Below are 13,428 nucleotides of genomic sequence, written 5' to 3'. Positions count from 1 at the left end.
ATGATTTTTTTTGGGACAGGCTCACCTCCCGTTCAATACCCTCCTGTTTTCTCCATTTTTTAAATAGATGAAGGACACGTGTAAGTGAAGCAATCCAAAGGCTAAAAAAGAACCCACAAAGCAACTTACTCTCTCTCCGTCTTCCTATCTCTAGAACTCCAGAACTGAGTATTTCTCAGTAAATTGTCTTGTTCCTTCCTTCATCTTCTACACAAAGATGGTAAAAATCCACAAAACAGTGCACAAATCTCCAGTACTATAGCAATTACTGAAAAAATCAACTATCTCCATTACTCTCTCCGTCTAGCTCTATTCAGAGCTGAGCATCAGACGCTCCAAGATCAGACCTTACTTGAGAAGATCGGCCCTTGCCAGAGAAGAAAGGGCGAAATTGGGACAGTGGATGAAATATTCCATGGGATCTCCAACAAGATCAGGGAAAGGAAATTGAACCCAAACCTCACCACTCAATCATAAATGGTTCCACAAGAACACCAAAGCAGGTAAATCCTAGTCTATAGTTGTTTTGGGTTTCAAGAAAATACAAAAGCTTGGCTTAAACTCACCTAAAAATGAAAAAAAAAAATATATATATATATATATATATATTCTTACAGATGAAGGGTTCCATTGTAAGTAATGATGCCCAAAAGCCCAAAAAACTGAATATAAGATTCAAACAAAAGGGAATTTGTCTTTGTGTAGAAGATGAAGGAAGGAGCAAGTCACAATTTAATGAGAAAGAGAAACACCTTTGATGCTCAGTTCTGGAGTTCTAGAGAGAGTTGAGAGATAGAGAGAGACGAAGAGAGAATCATGGAGAGGGAATGAAAGAAAAGTTGCTCTGTGGGTTTTTCTTTTTTTTTTGGCCTTTGGATTGCTTCACTTACACGTGTCCTTTATCTATTTAAAAAATGGAGAAAACAGGAGGGTATTGAACGGGAGGTGAGCCTGTCCCATTTTTTTTAACGGGTCAAGTGATCTATTTATATAATATAAAAATAGTTTTATAAATCATGACACAACAAGTTGGAGGACTCTGAATACCTAAGATTGAAAAAATAGTTTAAGGCTGCCGTTTGGGATAAGCTTATATTCGATAATTTCTTGTATTATTTAATTTATTTTTGTCATTATTTATAAATCTCATTACACTTTTTGATACTATTCATGAATCCTAATGTATTATTTCAGTTAACTTTTAATTTTATTTATAATTCTTTTAACAAAAAATTTTCAATTTCAACTAAATAAATTATTCTCATACTCTAATTATTAGATTTGGAGCTAAAGTTGTCCTCTTATTATATTTCTTTTGATGGGGACTAGGCATTGGGTTGGGTCCTTGTAATGATTCTTCCCCGATGGACACTGTCCTCTTTCTGGACCCTCGTGTGAGGCTTAATCAGTATGTCACATGGAGACTGGAGTCTAAAGAAACCCAACAAAAAAGAAAAAAAAGGTACATCACATGGAATATGGTTGCTTCTTCAGTTTTATTTTTCGGGGTGGTTGTTATAATATAGATGGAATAGAGTAAAGGAGGAGACTTCGAGTTGCAAAATTCAAGTGGAGAACCCGTGATAAGTTAAGGTTTAATAAAGAGGAAATGAAGTGAGATGTTTGACTACTTACCGACTGATTTTGACATTGTACTTGGTTAAATAATAGAGAGAAGAAAGCAGAGAAAGGAAAATAAATGGAAGAAGTACTGGTGATAGATTGGTGAGTTTGGGATTTTTGGACTATAGTGAGAAAGTAATTAGGGAAAGAACCAAGAAAGAAAATAATTTTTAGTGAAAAAGTGATCAGCCACGGAGAAAAGTTCCTGATCATGTCCCTTGTTTCTCTTTTCAATGTTCCTCCAACCAAATAGAGGAAATACTTTTCTTTCCCTTCATGATATTCCTTTCAATTCACTTTTCTCTTAATCAAGTGCAGTGATTGTTAACCATATTCAAAGAAAAAGAAGAAGTTAGTAATCACACAAATGGAGTTTCTTTTTCATAAAAGAAAGACTTTAAAAAATCAGCCATTTATCAAAGAAGTAATATTTGTTATAAATTAACTCAAGACTTTAAATAAGTAGAATCCAATAAATTCTCTCTAGAAATAATTAAATAAATTTATGATCTTTTCGGACCTTAATTTTTTCGTGATTAATTTTAACTCTCTGGCATTTTACAAATTTCTTTGGTATGATAGCTATCTTGATTTTTGGATTTTAAATTTAAGCAATCAACCCTTCAAAGTGAGTTCTAGTTAACTCAACTGATAATGCATTTAATGGTTGAATAAGAGATTTGAAGTTCAATCCCCGCCTATATCAAAAATCAATTAGTCTCTTTGTTTGATGATAAAGAGTTATCATTAGGAGCGGAAACAATAAGTTGAAACTCTCTCTCTCTCTCTAAAAAAAAAAAAAAAAAAAAAAAAAAACCACCCCCCGACATTAGGTTTATGACAAATCAAACCTTTTATTAGTATTTCTAGTTTTTTTTTTTTTTTTTGGATGAATTGGAAATTTTTTTTTTTTTTAAAAAAAAAATCCAGATTACAAGGAAACAAATGAGGCAGCCTCCCTTTCTACATGACTATACACATTGGGAGAGCAACAACTCAGACTAAAAGAACCAAATTTTCAAGGGTTCTTTTTACATTTCTTGTACCTTAGACACGTGTCTTGATATTATTGAACAATACTTAGTCTTGGCTTTTTCTAAAAAGGAAGTTGGGCCTGACGCTCCACGGAATGGGCTCCAAAGTACCATTTTGCCACTGCTAGTTTGTGCACAAACGTTGAGTCCAAGTCCAAGGGAAGACTCTGTAAAGTGGGCTTATCCTCTGTTTTTGCCACAGAAGGAACTTTTCTTCAGTTTCTGTCACAAGACTAACTTTTCTGCTATGCAGTAAAACTTTTTGCTGTGCAATTTTCTGCTATGTAGTAAAACCTTTTACTGTGCAGTAAAACTTTCTGCTGCGTAGTAAAACTTTCTGGTGTGCAATAATACCTTCTGTTGTGCAATAAAGTTTTCTACACTTTTTTGCAACGTGAATGACTACTCTTTTTTTTTTTTTTTTTTTTTTTACTGTAGAAATACTTTTCTACTTCCTGCACATAAACAAATCTAAAACCCAAAGAAAATACCCATCAAACAAATGTTAGTTTAAATGAGTTAGCATATTTTCAAATATATATACATACATATATGAGTATATATACTTATATGTATTCATATATACATATATAAAATACATGGTAGAATATAAGCTACAATGTATATGTATATATATTTATGGCAGGATAATGATTAGTTCGTAGTAAAACACGTAATAACAAAGAAATAGGAAACCTTCAGTAGAAAATGTTTAGCTAGTATAATAGCTAACACAATAAATATAATAAAAAGGTGCTATAGCAGAATAATTTGTACAACAAGTAAAGATACCACAGCAAGACAACTGATGCAACAAACGTGATAAAAACGTGCTACAACAGAATGACCAAATACAGCAAATATAAGTTCTAATGAGTGGAATCAAATATATTTGCAATCAAAATCAAGTATTGAATCTTCCCATATGATAAGTAAACCAAGAAAGAATCCAAACCCCAACTTGAACAACCTTGTCATAGGTTTTTGCCAACAAAGGTGTGCATTTTGGAGAATATGCCAAAATGACTACTAGCTATTACTTTTAGAAACTTCAAAGAGTAAGTTTGCTAAGAGGAAGAGAAAAGATGGTCTATTGATGCATGCCCCTATTCCTGCTGTGTTTTCTCTCTTCTTTTTACCACTTTCTTTCTTTCTTTCTTTCTTTCTCTCTCTCTATTTTTTTTACTCTTAGTTGCTTACTACTCTCTTGCTGTGGGTTGTTTTTCTCCCTTGGGTATTTTCCCTTTTGAATCCCCCTCTCCCTAGGTGCCTCTCTCTCTAAGTGCCTCCTTTAGGTTCTTACTGCTCTCTTACCATGAGTTCCTCCCCTTAGGTGCTTCCCCCCCCCCCCCCTCCAATTTTTTATCCATGGCTACCTCTTCCTTTTATAGCGAACTAATTTAATGGGATTTCTCCCTTTTACTCCTAGGGCTTCACTAATTGTTTTTGGCTTGTTGTGGGCATTCCTTTGGTATTGCTCACCAACCCATTGGTTGCTCAGCCACTACCTCTGCTCAGAATACATTTGTTGCACCATTACTCATTTCGTAACAAAATTTCCTTTTGTTTGTTTTTGCTGTATACCTATACCTCTAAATTCAAATGGATAAGAATTGGGTTGCCTCACTACCTAGCTCTATGGCATGCATCAGATGATCTTAACCATCTATTACTTCTTTTGGGTAAGATACAATCCCAGCAAGGTATATTCTCAAGAGAAGTCACAGTTGAAAACCAAATATAGACCCCTTTTTCCCATCACCACCAAACCATACCCTCTGAATCCCCTTGATCATGGGCCCACCTCCCTTGTATTGGTTGGGTATAGGTTAGTGGTGCTCCGGCCCTTCTGTGCTTGCTCCACTATTTTTTGTTTTTGTCTTCTTTCGTTCCCACGCCGTTTTTGCTGTAGTAGATTAGTTTTGTTTCATTCTATTGCGTGTTTTTGTCTTATTTCTTCATACGTTTCCTGCTGTGCTTGTCATTTCCTTTGGTTTGGCTTTTCTTTTCTTCACACAATTCCTGCTACTAACACTTTCTACTGTTCCTTGTTTTTTTTCATCGTGCTTCTTCATATTAGTTTTCACGCCTATCTTTTTATATAAAAGGATTTGAGCCTTTGTGGGCCAAATAATATTAATCGGATCAAAAGGGTCTTAGGCCCAATTTGTCTTTATCTGTTGAAGTTATCCTGCCAGAGAACTATATTTTGCGGTAAAGCCATATTCTGCTGCAGATTGCTTTCCCTTGCATTTCTTTCTTTGAACCTCTCTTGCTCTTTGGTCTTCTTGGTGGGCCTTTGGGCCTTGCTTTTCATTGGGCTTTCCTCCGTATGGGCTTTTGGGTATAGATTCAAAAAATGGGCATTAACACAAATCAACCTTGATTCTTAGACTATTTAGCTAATTCATGAGCTATCCAACTAAAAGAAACTGAAACCAGAGAGAAGCAAGCCACATGAATAGCTTCAACAAAATGATTTAGCCTCCAAGGAATAGTATCCCTAGTAGATGAGATGGAATTAATACATGCCTTAGAATCACTTTCTATAATTACATGTGAAGCATCATAACAAGTTGCAAGACTGAGTGCTGATAACATTGGCTTCGTCTCAGATTAAACACAAGGTTGATGGTATTCACTTTCTTCGATTCAGCAAAGAGTAAAAAATTAGTTATGTGATATATACATGGATTCAATCATATTGTCAATAATTTTTAAATATCATTATTACTATGTGGATGCCATGTGATTAAATCGGTTAGACTTTGATAAAAATTCTTAACAGTAGACTTTATTTGCCACAAAGAAAAAGTGTAGAGGGTTAATTGTCCAAATCGAAAGTCCAATAATTAAATTAACACTTACATCAAATTCCAAGGGTGATGTGTGTAAAAATCTGTAACTTTTAAAAAATAAAAAATAATAATAATTTAGACCAGTGATTTATAAACAATGAACCCAATGATAATTTCAATGTACACTTGCTTTGATTCCCAACATAGTTATGTGAAATTGTGAATATCTCTTAAGAGATATGACATAAGAAATTTCTTTGCTCTATCTATCATTTGGGCCCAAGTAAAATTAGATTTCGGCCCTCCTACTTTCAAAAGTTTGGCCTCCCGTTTAAAATCAAAATCACAACCCAGCCCAAACAACAACAATCATCAGTCCAAAAGGCAAATATAAATTTTTTATTTATTTTAAAAATGACAAAAACCCATTTCATCCGAAATAACCGGGCATTTTAACAACTCAACCCAAACAACAACAATCATCAGCCCAACAAAGATCATCAGCCATTTTACCCGAAATTGCCAAAATAAATTAAAAAAAGAAATCAGTTTGAGAGAGAGAGAGAGAGAGAGAGAGAGAGAGACCTAGTTCCAAAGAAAACATTGTTTTGCGAACTATTGGAATACAACTATGTATTTGAATTTAATTAGGGAATATCTACTAGACTTAATGTATCATACTTAAGTTTTGTCCAAATATAAAATGTCATTTATGTGAATATTAAGTAATATTTTATTGTAAGAAAACCCATAAAATGAATGCAGTGGGGGCCCCTTTTTTTTTGGAGTGGGAAACTCTTGTACTCCCATCCTTTTTTTTACGTGCATTCTACATCGAAGAAGACTCCTTCTCCCCTTTGCCTTATAAGCGTGAGCTGAAGAGAAAGGAGTACCATATTCAGTTTACGCTTATAAGGCAGAGGGCATGTAAAAAAAAAAGGATGGGAGTACAAGAGTTTCCCACTCCAAAAAAAAAAACCGGCCCCCACAATAGCATATTCATTATATTTTGTTTATTTGTAAATTTTTTTTTATATAGATAAACCTTTTATTTTTTCAAATTCATATTCCACTTATGAGTCTTAAGATTTTCAGTAGTGAGATAGACACCAAGTACAACTTATGTAAATTTATGTTATTATGTAATTATCCCAAAAATTTTATTGTCAGTTACACAAATTTTTGTGAAGGAGAATAAATTATTAAAAAAAGAATTTGAGGTTTCATTAATATTATTTAGGTATATCACTTTTGAAATATTACACTTGAGTGTTTTTTAATTTTTTTTTCCTTTTGTTAAATTTCTAACTTTGTTATTTTCCTTTCCTGGGCCCCAACTTTCGTTTTCTTAGGTTGAACCTTAGAAAAAAAAGAAAAAAAGAAGCATAAAATAGGATTTTTTTTTTTTTTGGGAATGAAATTTAACATATAAAAGATATAATAGTCTATTGATTATAAGTACGATAAAAGTAAGGGTCCGACTCTTCTTTTGTTTAAAACCCTCCCATTCTCTATTATTTTTACATAGATAAAATACACGTGACAAATAAACTATCATATGTTAAAAAAGAGAAAATATTGAAGTGAGAAAGAAAAGGAACAAATAATGAGAAAAAAACCTATGCTTGACGTGGCTTTTTATTTTTAACCTTTAGATGGTTTATTTGTAACATTTCCTTAATCCATGTAAAAATGAGACGGAATGAGAGGGTTTAGGTGGAAGGGGAGCCCCTATAATTGTAAATTGTCTATTATTATCTTATTAAATGTGTCCATTTTTCCTATCCAGGCTAGTAATTCTAGCAACTCTAATGATCCTAGCTATTTCTAATCACCTTGCCTTCACTGTCATGAAAGCTCAATTGTGCTGCATGCATGGAGTCTTACCTATGTGTTTGGCAACGCTTGTTTGCTGTTAGGTTATTTATTTGAAGTGTCTTTAAACAAATAAGAACGCACATTAGGTAGACTAATCTCTTTAAACTTTTCGGCCCCCATGATTTAATAAACTTCTTCCCTACCAAGATATCTCTTGTGGATTTATCATTTGTGTGTATATATATATATTTTTAATCTAATATAAAAATCATATTTTAACTTAATTTAAGTATATATATGTGTGTTATGCTTCATTTTGCAAACTTGAACTTCAGTTCTTAACTCATACTCTATAAGAACCTGTATTTATAGAATGATTACCACGCTAAGGATGTGCAACATACACATATTTCTCTTGTGAATTGATCATTTGTGCATCTTGCTCGCTTGGAAAAAGAGGACATAAAGGTAAGTTTAAAAAGATTATTGCTGAAAATCAGAAGTTTCATATAATATATTAATATAATGTCCACATGGGGATGTAGCTCAAACGGTAGAGCGCTCGCTTTGCATGCGAGAGGCACGGGGTTCGATACCCCGCATCTCCATCATATTTTTATTTAATTTTTTTTTGGGGAATATAATATTATTAATTTATTTGGAAGCTTCGAGTTTCGAAGGTGCTTCACGAACACGGTGAGGAAGCCCTGTTATTAATTGGGAGTCCTGTCCTAGTCAAGAGAAGAAAACCCAGAAAAAGAGAATACCAAATTTCTGAGATTTGCTAACAGTATAAAAATCCAATTCCAATAATTTTTTTTTTCTGTAATTTAAATTCCAGAGTTTTAGTGAGAGCAACGATTATGTTGCTTTCTAAAGTTTCGAAAGGTGGACTTTGGAATTGGAATTGGATGCTTCTTCGACAGCTCTCAACGCCCATAACTAGAGCTGGATATATACAACGGCCTTACAGTTACAGTTACAGTTACACCCACTATTTGCAACCGCTGGTCAGTTTCTAGTTTCTACTTCTACTCTTTTTTATTTAGTTATTTTTTCACCATTACAAAAATGCATTCATCTACCTATAGACTGTGAGTGCTATTTACTTCTCTCTAACTAACTAACCAAGCTCTCGCTAGCTGGTCATGTTTTGATTTATTAATCTTGGATGTTAGCTTAGTCTATATAACAAACACTAGTCATATAACTCATAAAATAGAAAATTCTAGGAAATGTGTTGATCACATTAAGCTAGTCGTGTGATTCGAGGTTTAGATGAAGAACATGTTAATTTGAACAATATAAACTTTTGGGACAAGTAGTAATTTATTACGGTATAAGTGCAGGTGGTTTTGGGTTTGAACCCTGTCTGCACTTTACCTTCTATTAAAGAAAAATAATAGTTTGGGACACAATGGCTTGATCAATTTGTCAAATCAAAATGAGCAAAAGAGAATTCGATCATTCACTACCTTCATTTTTCAAGATAAATTACATGTTGCTGTTGTTGTTGTTGTTGTTGTTGTTGTTGTTTTACTCATATAATATGGAACCATTGTGTTTGCTGTTATAGATGTTCATTTAAGCTTATTATTAGTCAATATGCCCTTTCCATTTCTACGAAATGTAGCATCGGCCTGCAAGTCTGTAGTTGTGTGGAAGTATGGAACTATGGATAAAGAATGGGATATGCTACTTATCAATTAAAAATCAAAAGAAAAGAATGGGATAAGCTTGCATATCTATGTTGCAATGCCATGGCTTTGTCCTGTGGAAGATTTATGTACCTATCCTTCTATTGGAATCACTGTGATTCCAGAAATCTTACTCCGGCAGTTTTATGTTATAGATATCGTTTTTAAGTGATACATTGCGTAGGAATGAAACAGTCTTGTTTGTCAATCATAGATTCAAATTCAAGATTTGGCTGAGCAAAAAATCTATGTAGTGTTTGTGCTCTGGGACAGTTGTGACGAAACTACAAACCCAGTTCAATAAAAAGATGTTTAGTTAGCCTTTGGAGTATAATTTGGAAAAGATTCAAGAGTGAATTTATGAGTTAAAGCATTCCGTTTTCTGACATAGAAGTGTACATTGCTGTCATTGCATTATAAAATTGTACAGAGCTATTCAGAATATGTTGACTAAATTTGAAATTGTAAGAAATATATGAGATAATACATAAACTTAAATTAATGCATGTATACATGGGTTAAGATGGTTAATTGAAAATTTTGCATAGATCAGAGGTTCTTTACAATTTAGATGAGATTGATTCTACTCCTAAAGTAATTATTGAAAATTGCATGATTTCCTTGTTCTTCAAAACAGATTGACTCACAGACAGAAACTAAGGTGGTCCAGGGTTCCATATTTCAGAAGCATCAACAATTTTCTACCACTACTACTAGCGATGCATCTAAGGAAGGAGGTGAAAAGAAAGAATCGTAAGTTCTTCTTCTTCTTTTAAGGCATTGTAAGAACATGGAATTTATAATTGTCACGCATGTTATACACCACTAGGGAATAATTTAGTGCCGTATGGCCCTCAAAGAGTGAAGTAGATGATCTAGATTTGTAAACACATTTTATGCAAAGTAGAATCAGTTCTTCCAAAGAAGATCCATTTTTTGATGTAGCACTACTCCAGGCATGATTTGGCATATCTTGGATGTATTTGTTCTGTGCTGTGTAAAAAAAAAGGGTAAATTATATATTTAGTCCCTATCTTTTACACTATATGTCAATTTAGTCCCTAACGTTTCAAATGTGTTAGTTTAGTCCCTAAGCTTTTGCTATTGTGTCAAAATAGTCACTGTTGTTAGATAATGGATGGAAAATAATAATAAAATATTATTATTTTTGCCAATTGAGCTGCCACATCAACAGCTACGCATCCTTAATTTTTATAAATAAATAAATAAAAAGAAATCAGAGGTTTGAATGATAGCATTGGTCTAATATTAATGGTTGTAAGTTGTAACAGCCTTGCTTGTTTGACGAAGATTGGGGTCCTGCTCCATGAATCTGGACAGTCAGCTTAGACAATCAAGTAGTTGCTGCATATGTTTGTGATAAAGGATTTGGGGGTGGATATGACAAATTTTTACAAACTATTTAGAGCTGCAGTTGATGAGGAAAAACCAGCCAGAAGATCACATAATGGGTGTATTGGTTGACTTTTCTCTCCCAATACCAACTAAAGATTGGATCTTTTCTTTTCCTCTTTTTTTTTTTTTTTTTTTTTTTTTTTAATAGAAAAAGTTCGTATCTTTTTATTTCCATTGCAGATTTGGGTTAGAACCTTCATATGACGTAGATCCATATTCTATTTTTGTGATTTTGGTTTTTTTTGGCTTCATTACCGTTAGTGCTCTCACTGTGGTTTTATTATTAAGGATTTATTATTAAGAATAGGACATTGTTTTATTAAGAATAGGGAGCAGAGGAAGGCAAGGGCTTGGAAAGGATGAAGGTGCGTTGGCCAAAGAGATTGGGAGGGAGAGGTTTCAGATTTGGGGGAGAAAAGCCAGTCTTTTGTTTTTTTTTTTGTTTGTTTTTTTTTTTTTTTAAATAAATAAATAAGGACATGTGGCTGTTTTTTAATTTGATGTGCCAGTATAGTTGGCAACTAATATGGCATGAAAAATAATTTTTTTATTATTCTGTCTGACATATCAGCTTTTTCCATTCAAAAGATAACGGCAGGGACTAAATTAACATGGCAGTGAAAAAATTAGGGACTAAATTGACCAAATTAAAAAGTTAGGGACCAAATTGTAATATGATGTAAAAGATAAGGACTAACTTTGTAATTTACCCAAAAAAAAATATCAAATTAACATTTTGGCTCACAGCTAACACAGGTAATTCTTGTTTTGTAGCATGGGTAATGTGTGGGAATTTCCCATATGATTTGGCATGGATAGCTCCAGGTGTGTCCAGAATTATTCTTGTGGCAAAGTAAATGGACTTGTTCCAACTCAGCTAATCTAGTCGACTATGGTCAGGGCCTTAGGGGGATGATAATAGGGTAGAAAAATATACAAGGGGAAAAGGTGTCTCCACTCTTACAGTTACAGGGGGAGTTGGGAATTGGATAAGCAACAGTACTAGTAGTGCGTATGTTGTCCCCATTTGTGTGTTGGGTTGCTTTATCTTAATTGCAAACTATATGTTTATGTGCATGTTATGCCATCAACCATTATGAGGATGGGTATTCTAATTGATAAGAGTACACTGATGGCATCTTTGAATAGAATGTGTTAAGCATCCAATGAGACGTCATTGCTCTACCCTCTACCTTGCCTCCACTTCTGATGTGCCTTTCTTCTTACCCAGATGCTTTCTGTTACAGGATATCTGTCACATTTGTTGACAAGGACGGAGAGGAAAAGCACCTTAAGGTCCCCATAGGAATGTCTATGTTGGAAGCTGCTCATGAAAATGATATAGAACTTGAAGGCAAGGATTCTGATGCTTATTTAGTTCAGTATTTTGCACCATTACCTTAGCCTAATTTAGTTCTCCTACGATTAATGTCATCTGAGGTAACGGTTTTAATGAAAGTCATCTCTTATAACTTGGGGATCTTTGTAACCATAGCTGTACTCTTGAAAGACATGTTGACAGTTTAGATTACTTACCACATGTAACTTGTTTGAACAGTAACATGGGACTTTCCCCACGCCTCTACTTCCCACCTCTCATTTACTTTGCGTTTCTTTTTGGGCTGAAGTTCTTACTTTTAGTGGCACAAAACTGGTGGATGAATCATTTTTCCATGTCAATGATTTTTTTATCTCTCTGATCATTTGATACAAAATTAATACCCTGCTTTTAATGTCATATCAGGAGCATGCGAAGGCTCACTTGCCTGTTCGACGTGTCATGTGATTGTGAAGGTGTGTTCTGGATATATGTTTCAAACAAGCATTCTTTTGGCCTTTTATTAGTTTTGGGTTGGATGTTTTATTCAGCTCAGATTCGAGGGGCTTACTATTGAATTTTATTACAGGACATGGAGTATTACAATAAGTTAGAAGAACCTACTGATGAGGAAAACGACATGTTGGATCTAGCCTTCGGGCTTACAGAAACGTTGGTTCCTTTTGCATGAACTTTGCAATGAGAATTTTTCATTACCTTCAATCTTGATTTCTTCCTTTTTAAGGCACCTAGATTTAATCCTATGCTTGGGATTTTGTAGATCTCGTTTGGGTTGTCAAGTGATTGCAAAATCTGAACTTGATGGAATTCGTTTAGCTATACCTGCTGCCACACGAAACTTTGCTGTTGATGGGTATGTTCCAAAACCACACTAGAGACATACAAGGGCACCGGAGAGTGCTTACTGATAGTATAGGGTGTAATCATCCCAATTTTGTAGTGCCTCTATTGTATTTGATCAATGAGAATTGATCGATCTTGTTCATTGTTATTCTGTTGTTTTTTTGTTTTATAAAGGTGCTGAATTAACACAACATTTTATAGATGACATGCTCATTGTGGTGCCAATTTAACTTGGATGACAATAATTTATAGGTAAATGATGTTAGAGAAGAGCTGATTTTTGTAGTGGCTGAGCGATTAATTTAAGTTTTATTCTTACTATTCCAGGATAATTTCATTCTTTTTAAGTCCAAAATTTATACACATCTATGTTATTCTCTCTCTCTCTCTCCTTGATTTTCTCTATCACCTTTATTGCATAAGCAGGTGGTGTATGATTTTCATCATTGTCTTAACATCCATACACTTAAGTTACTAGTCAGCTGGAGCATACCAGCATGCTGTTCACAACTTAGAAATGCAGCATAGGTCGGTGCGACAGTGACACAATATGTAAATGATGGTCTCAACTATAAACTTTGTCTGAAACTCCAGAGGATGGATTCACCGAATGATATAGTATTCCTTTTTCTTTTCTCCCTCTTTTTATTTTTATTTTTGGTGTGTGGTTAATGTGCATCTTTCATTAACTAAACAAGGACTAACAAAGGAGCAATCAAACCTACAAGCATTGGAGATGAAAGTAGGAACATTGCACTTGTTACAACAAAAAGAACTTCTAAGGCTAACTGCAAGCTTTGCAGAGGCATGAGCTGCAGAATTAAATAACATCCTGACCCAGCAAAATTTACTACTAGAAA

General features: G+C 34.0%; 1 protein-coding gene and 1 non-coding gene across 2 annotated transcripts; both read left to right on the top strand.

Annotated features, from left to right (window-relative positions):
• The first annotated feature begins 7,623 nt into the window (after positions 1 to 7,623).
• On the top strand, positions 7,624 to 12,950 carry LOC126705790 (uncharacterized). The gene is made up of 6 exons (XM_050404993.1): positions 7,624 to 8,283; positions 9,608 to 9,723; positions 11,634 to 11,740; positions 12,131 to 12,180; positions 12,294 to 12,376; positions 12,486 to 12,950. Exons 1-6 carry the CDS (start codon positions 8,137 to 8,139, stop codon positions 12,598 to 12,600), a joined length of 618 nt encoding a protein of 205 aa, XP_050260950.1. The 5' UTR covers positions 7,624 to 8,136; the 3' UTR covers positions 12,601 to 12,950.
• TRNAA-UGC (transfer RNA alanine (anticodon UGC)) lies at positions 7,809 to 7,881 on the top strand. Its single transcript has one exon. It is a non-coding gene; the product is annotated as a tRNA-Ala (tRNA).
• Positions 12,951 to 13,428: the final 478 nt, after the last annotated feature.

The sequence above is a fragment of the Quercus robur genome, chromosome 11 (assembly GCF_932294415.1).
Source record: "Quercus robur chromosome 11, dhQueRobu3.1, whole genome shotgun sequence".
Lineage (NCBI taxonomy): Eukaryota > Viridiplantae > Streptophyta > Magnoliopsida > Fagales > Fagaceae > Quercus > Quercus robur.
The sequence above is the reverse complement of the archived record's forward strand: the minus strand, read 5'-3'. Positions and strand labels throughout refer to the sequence as shown.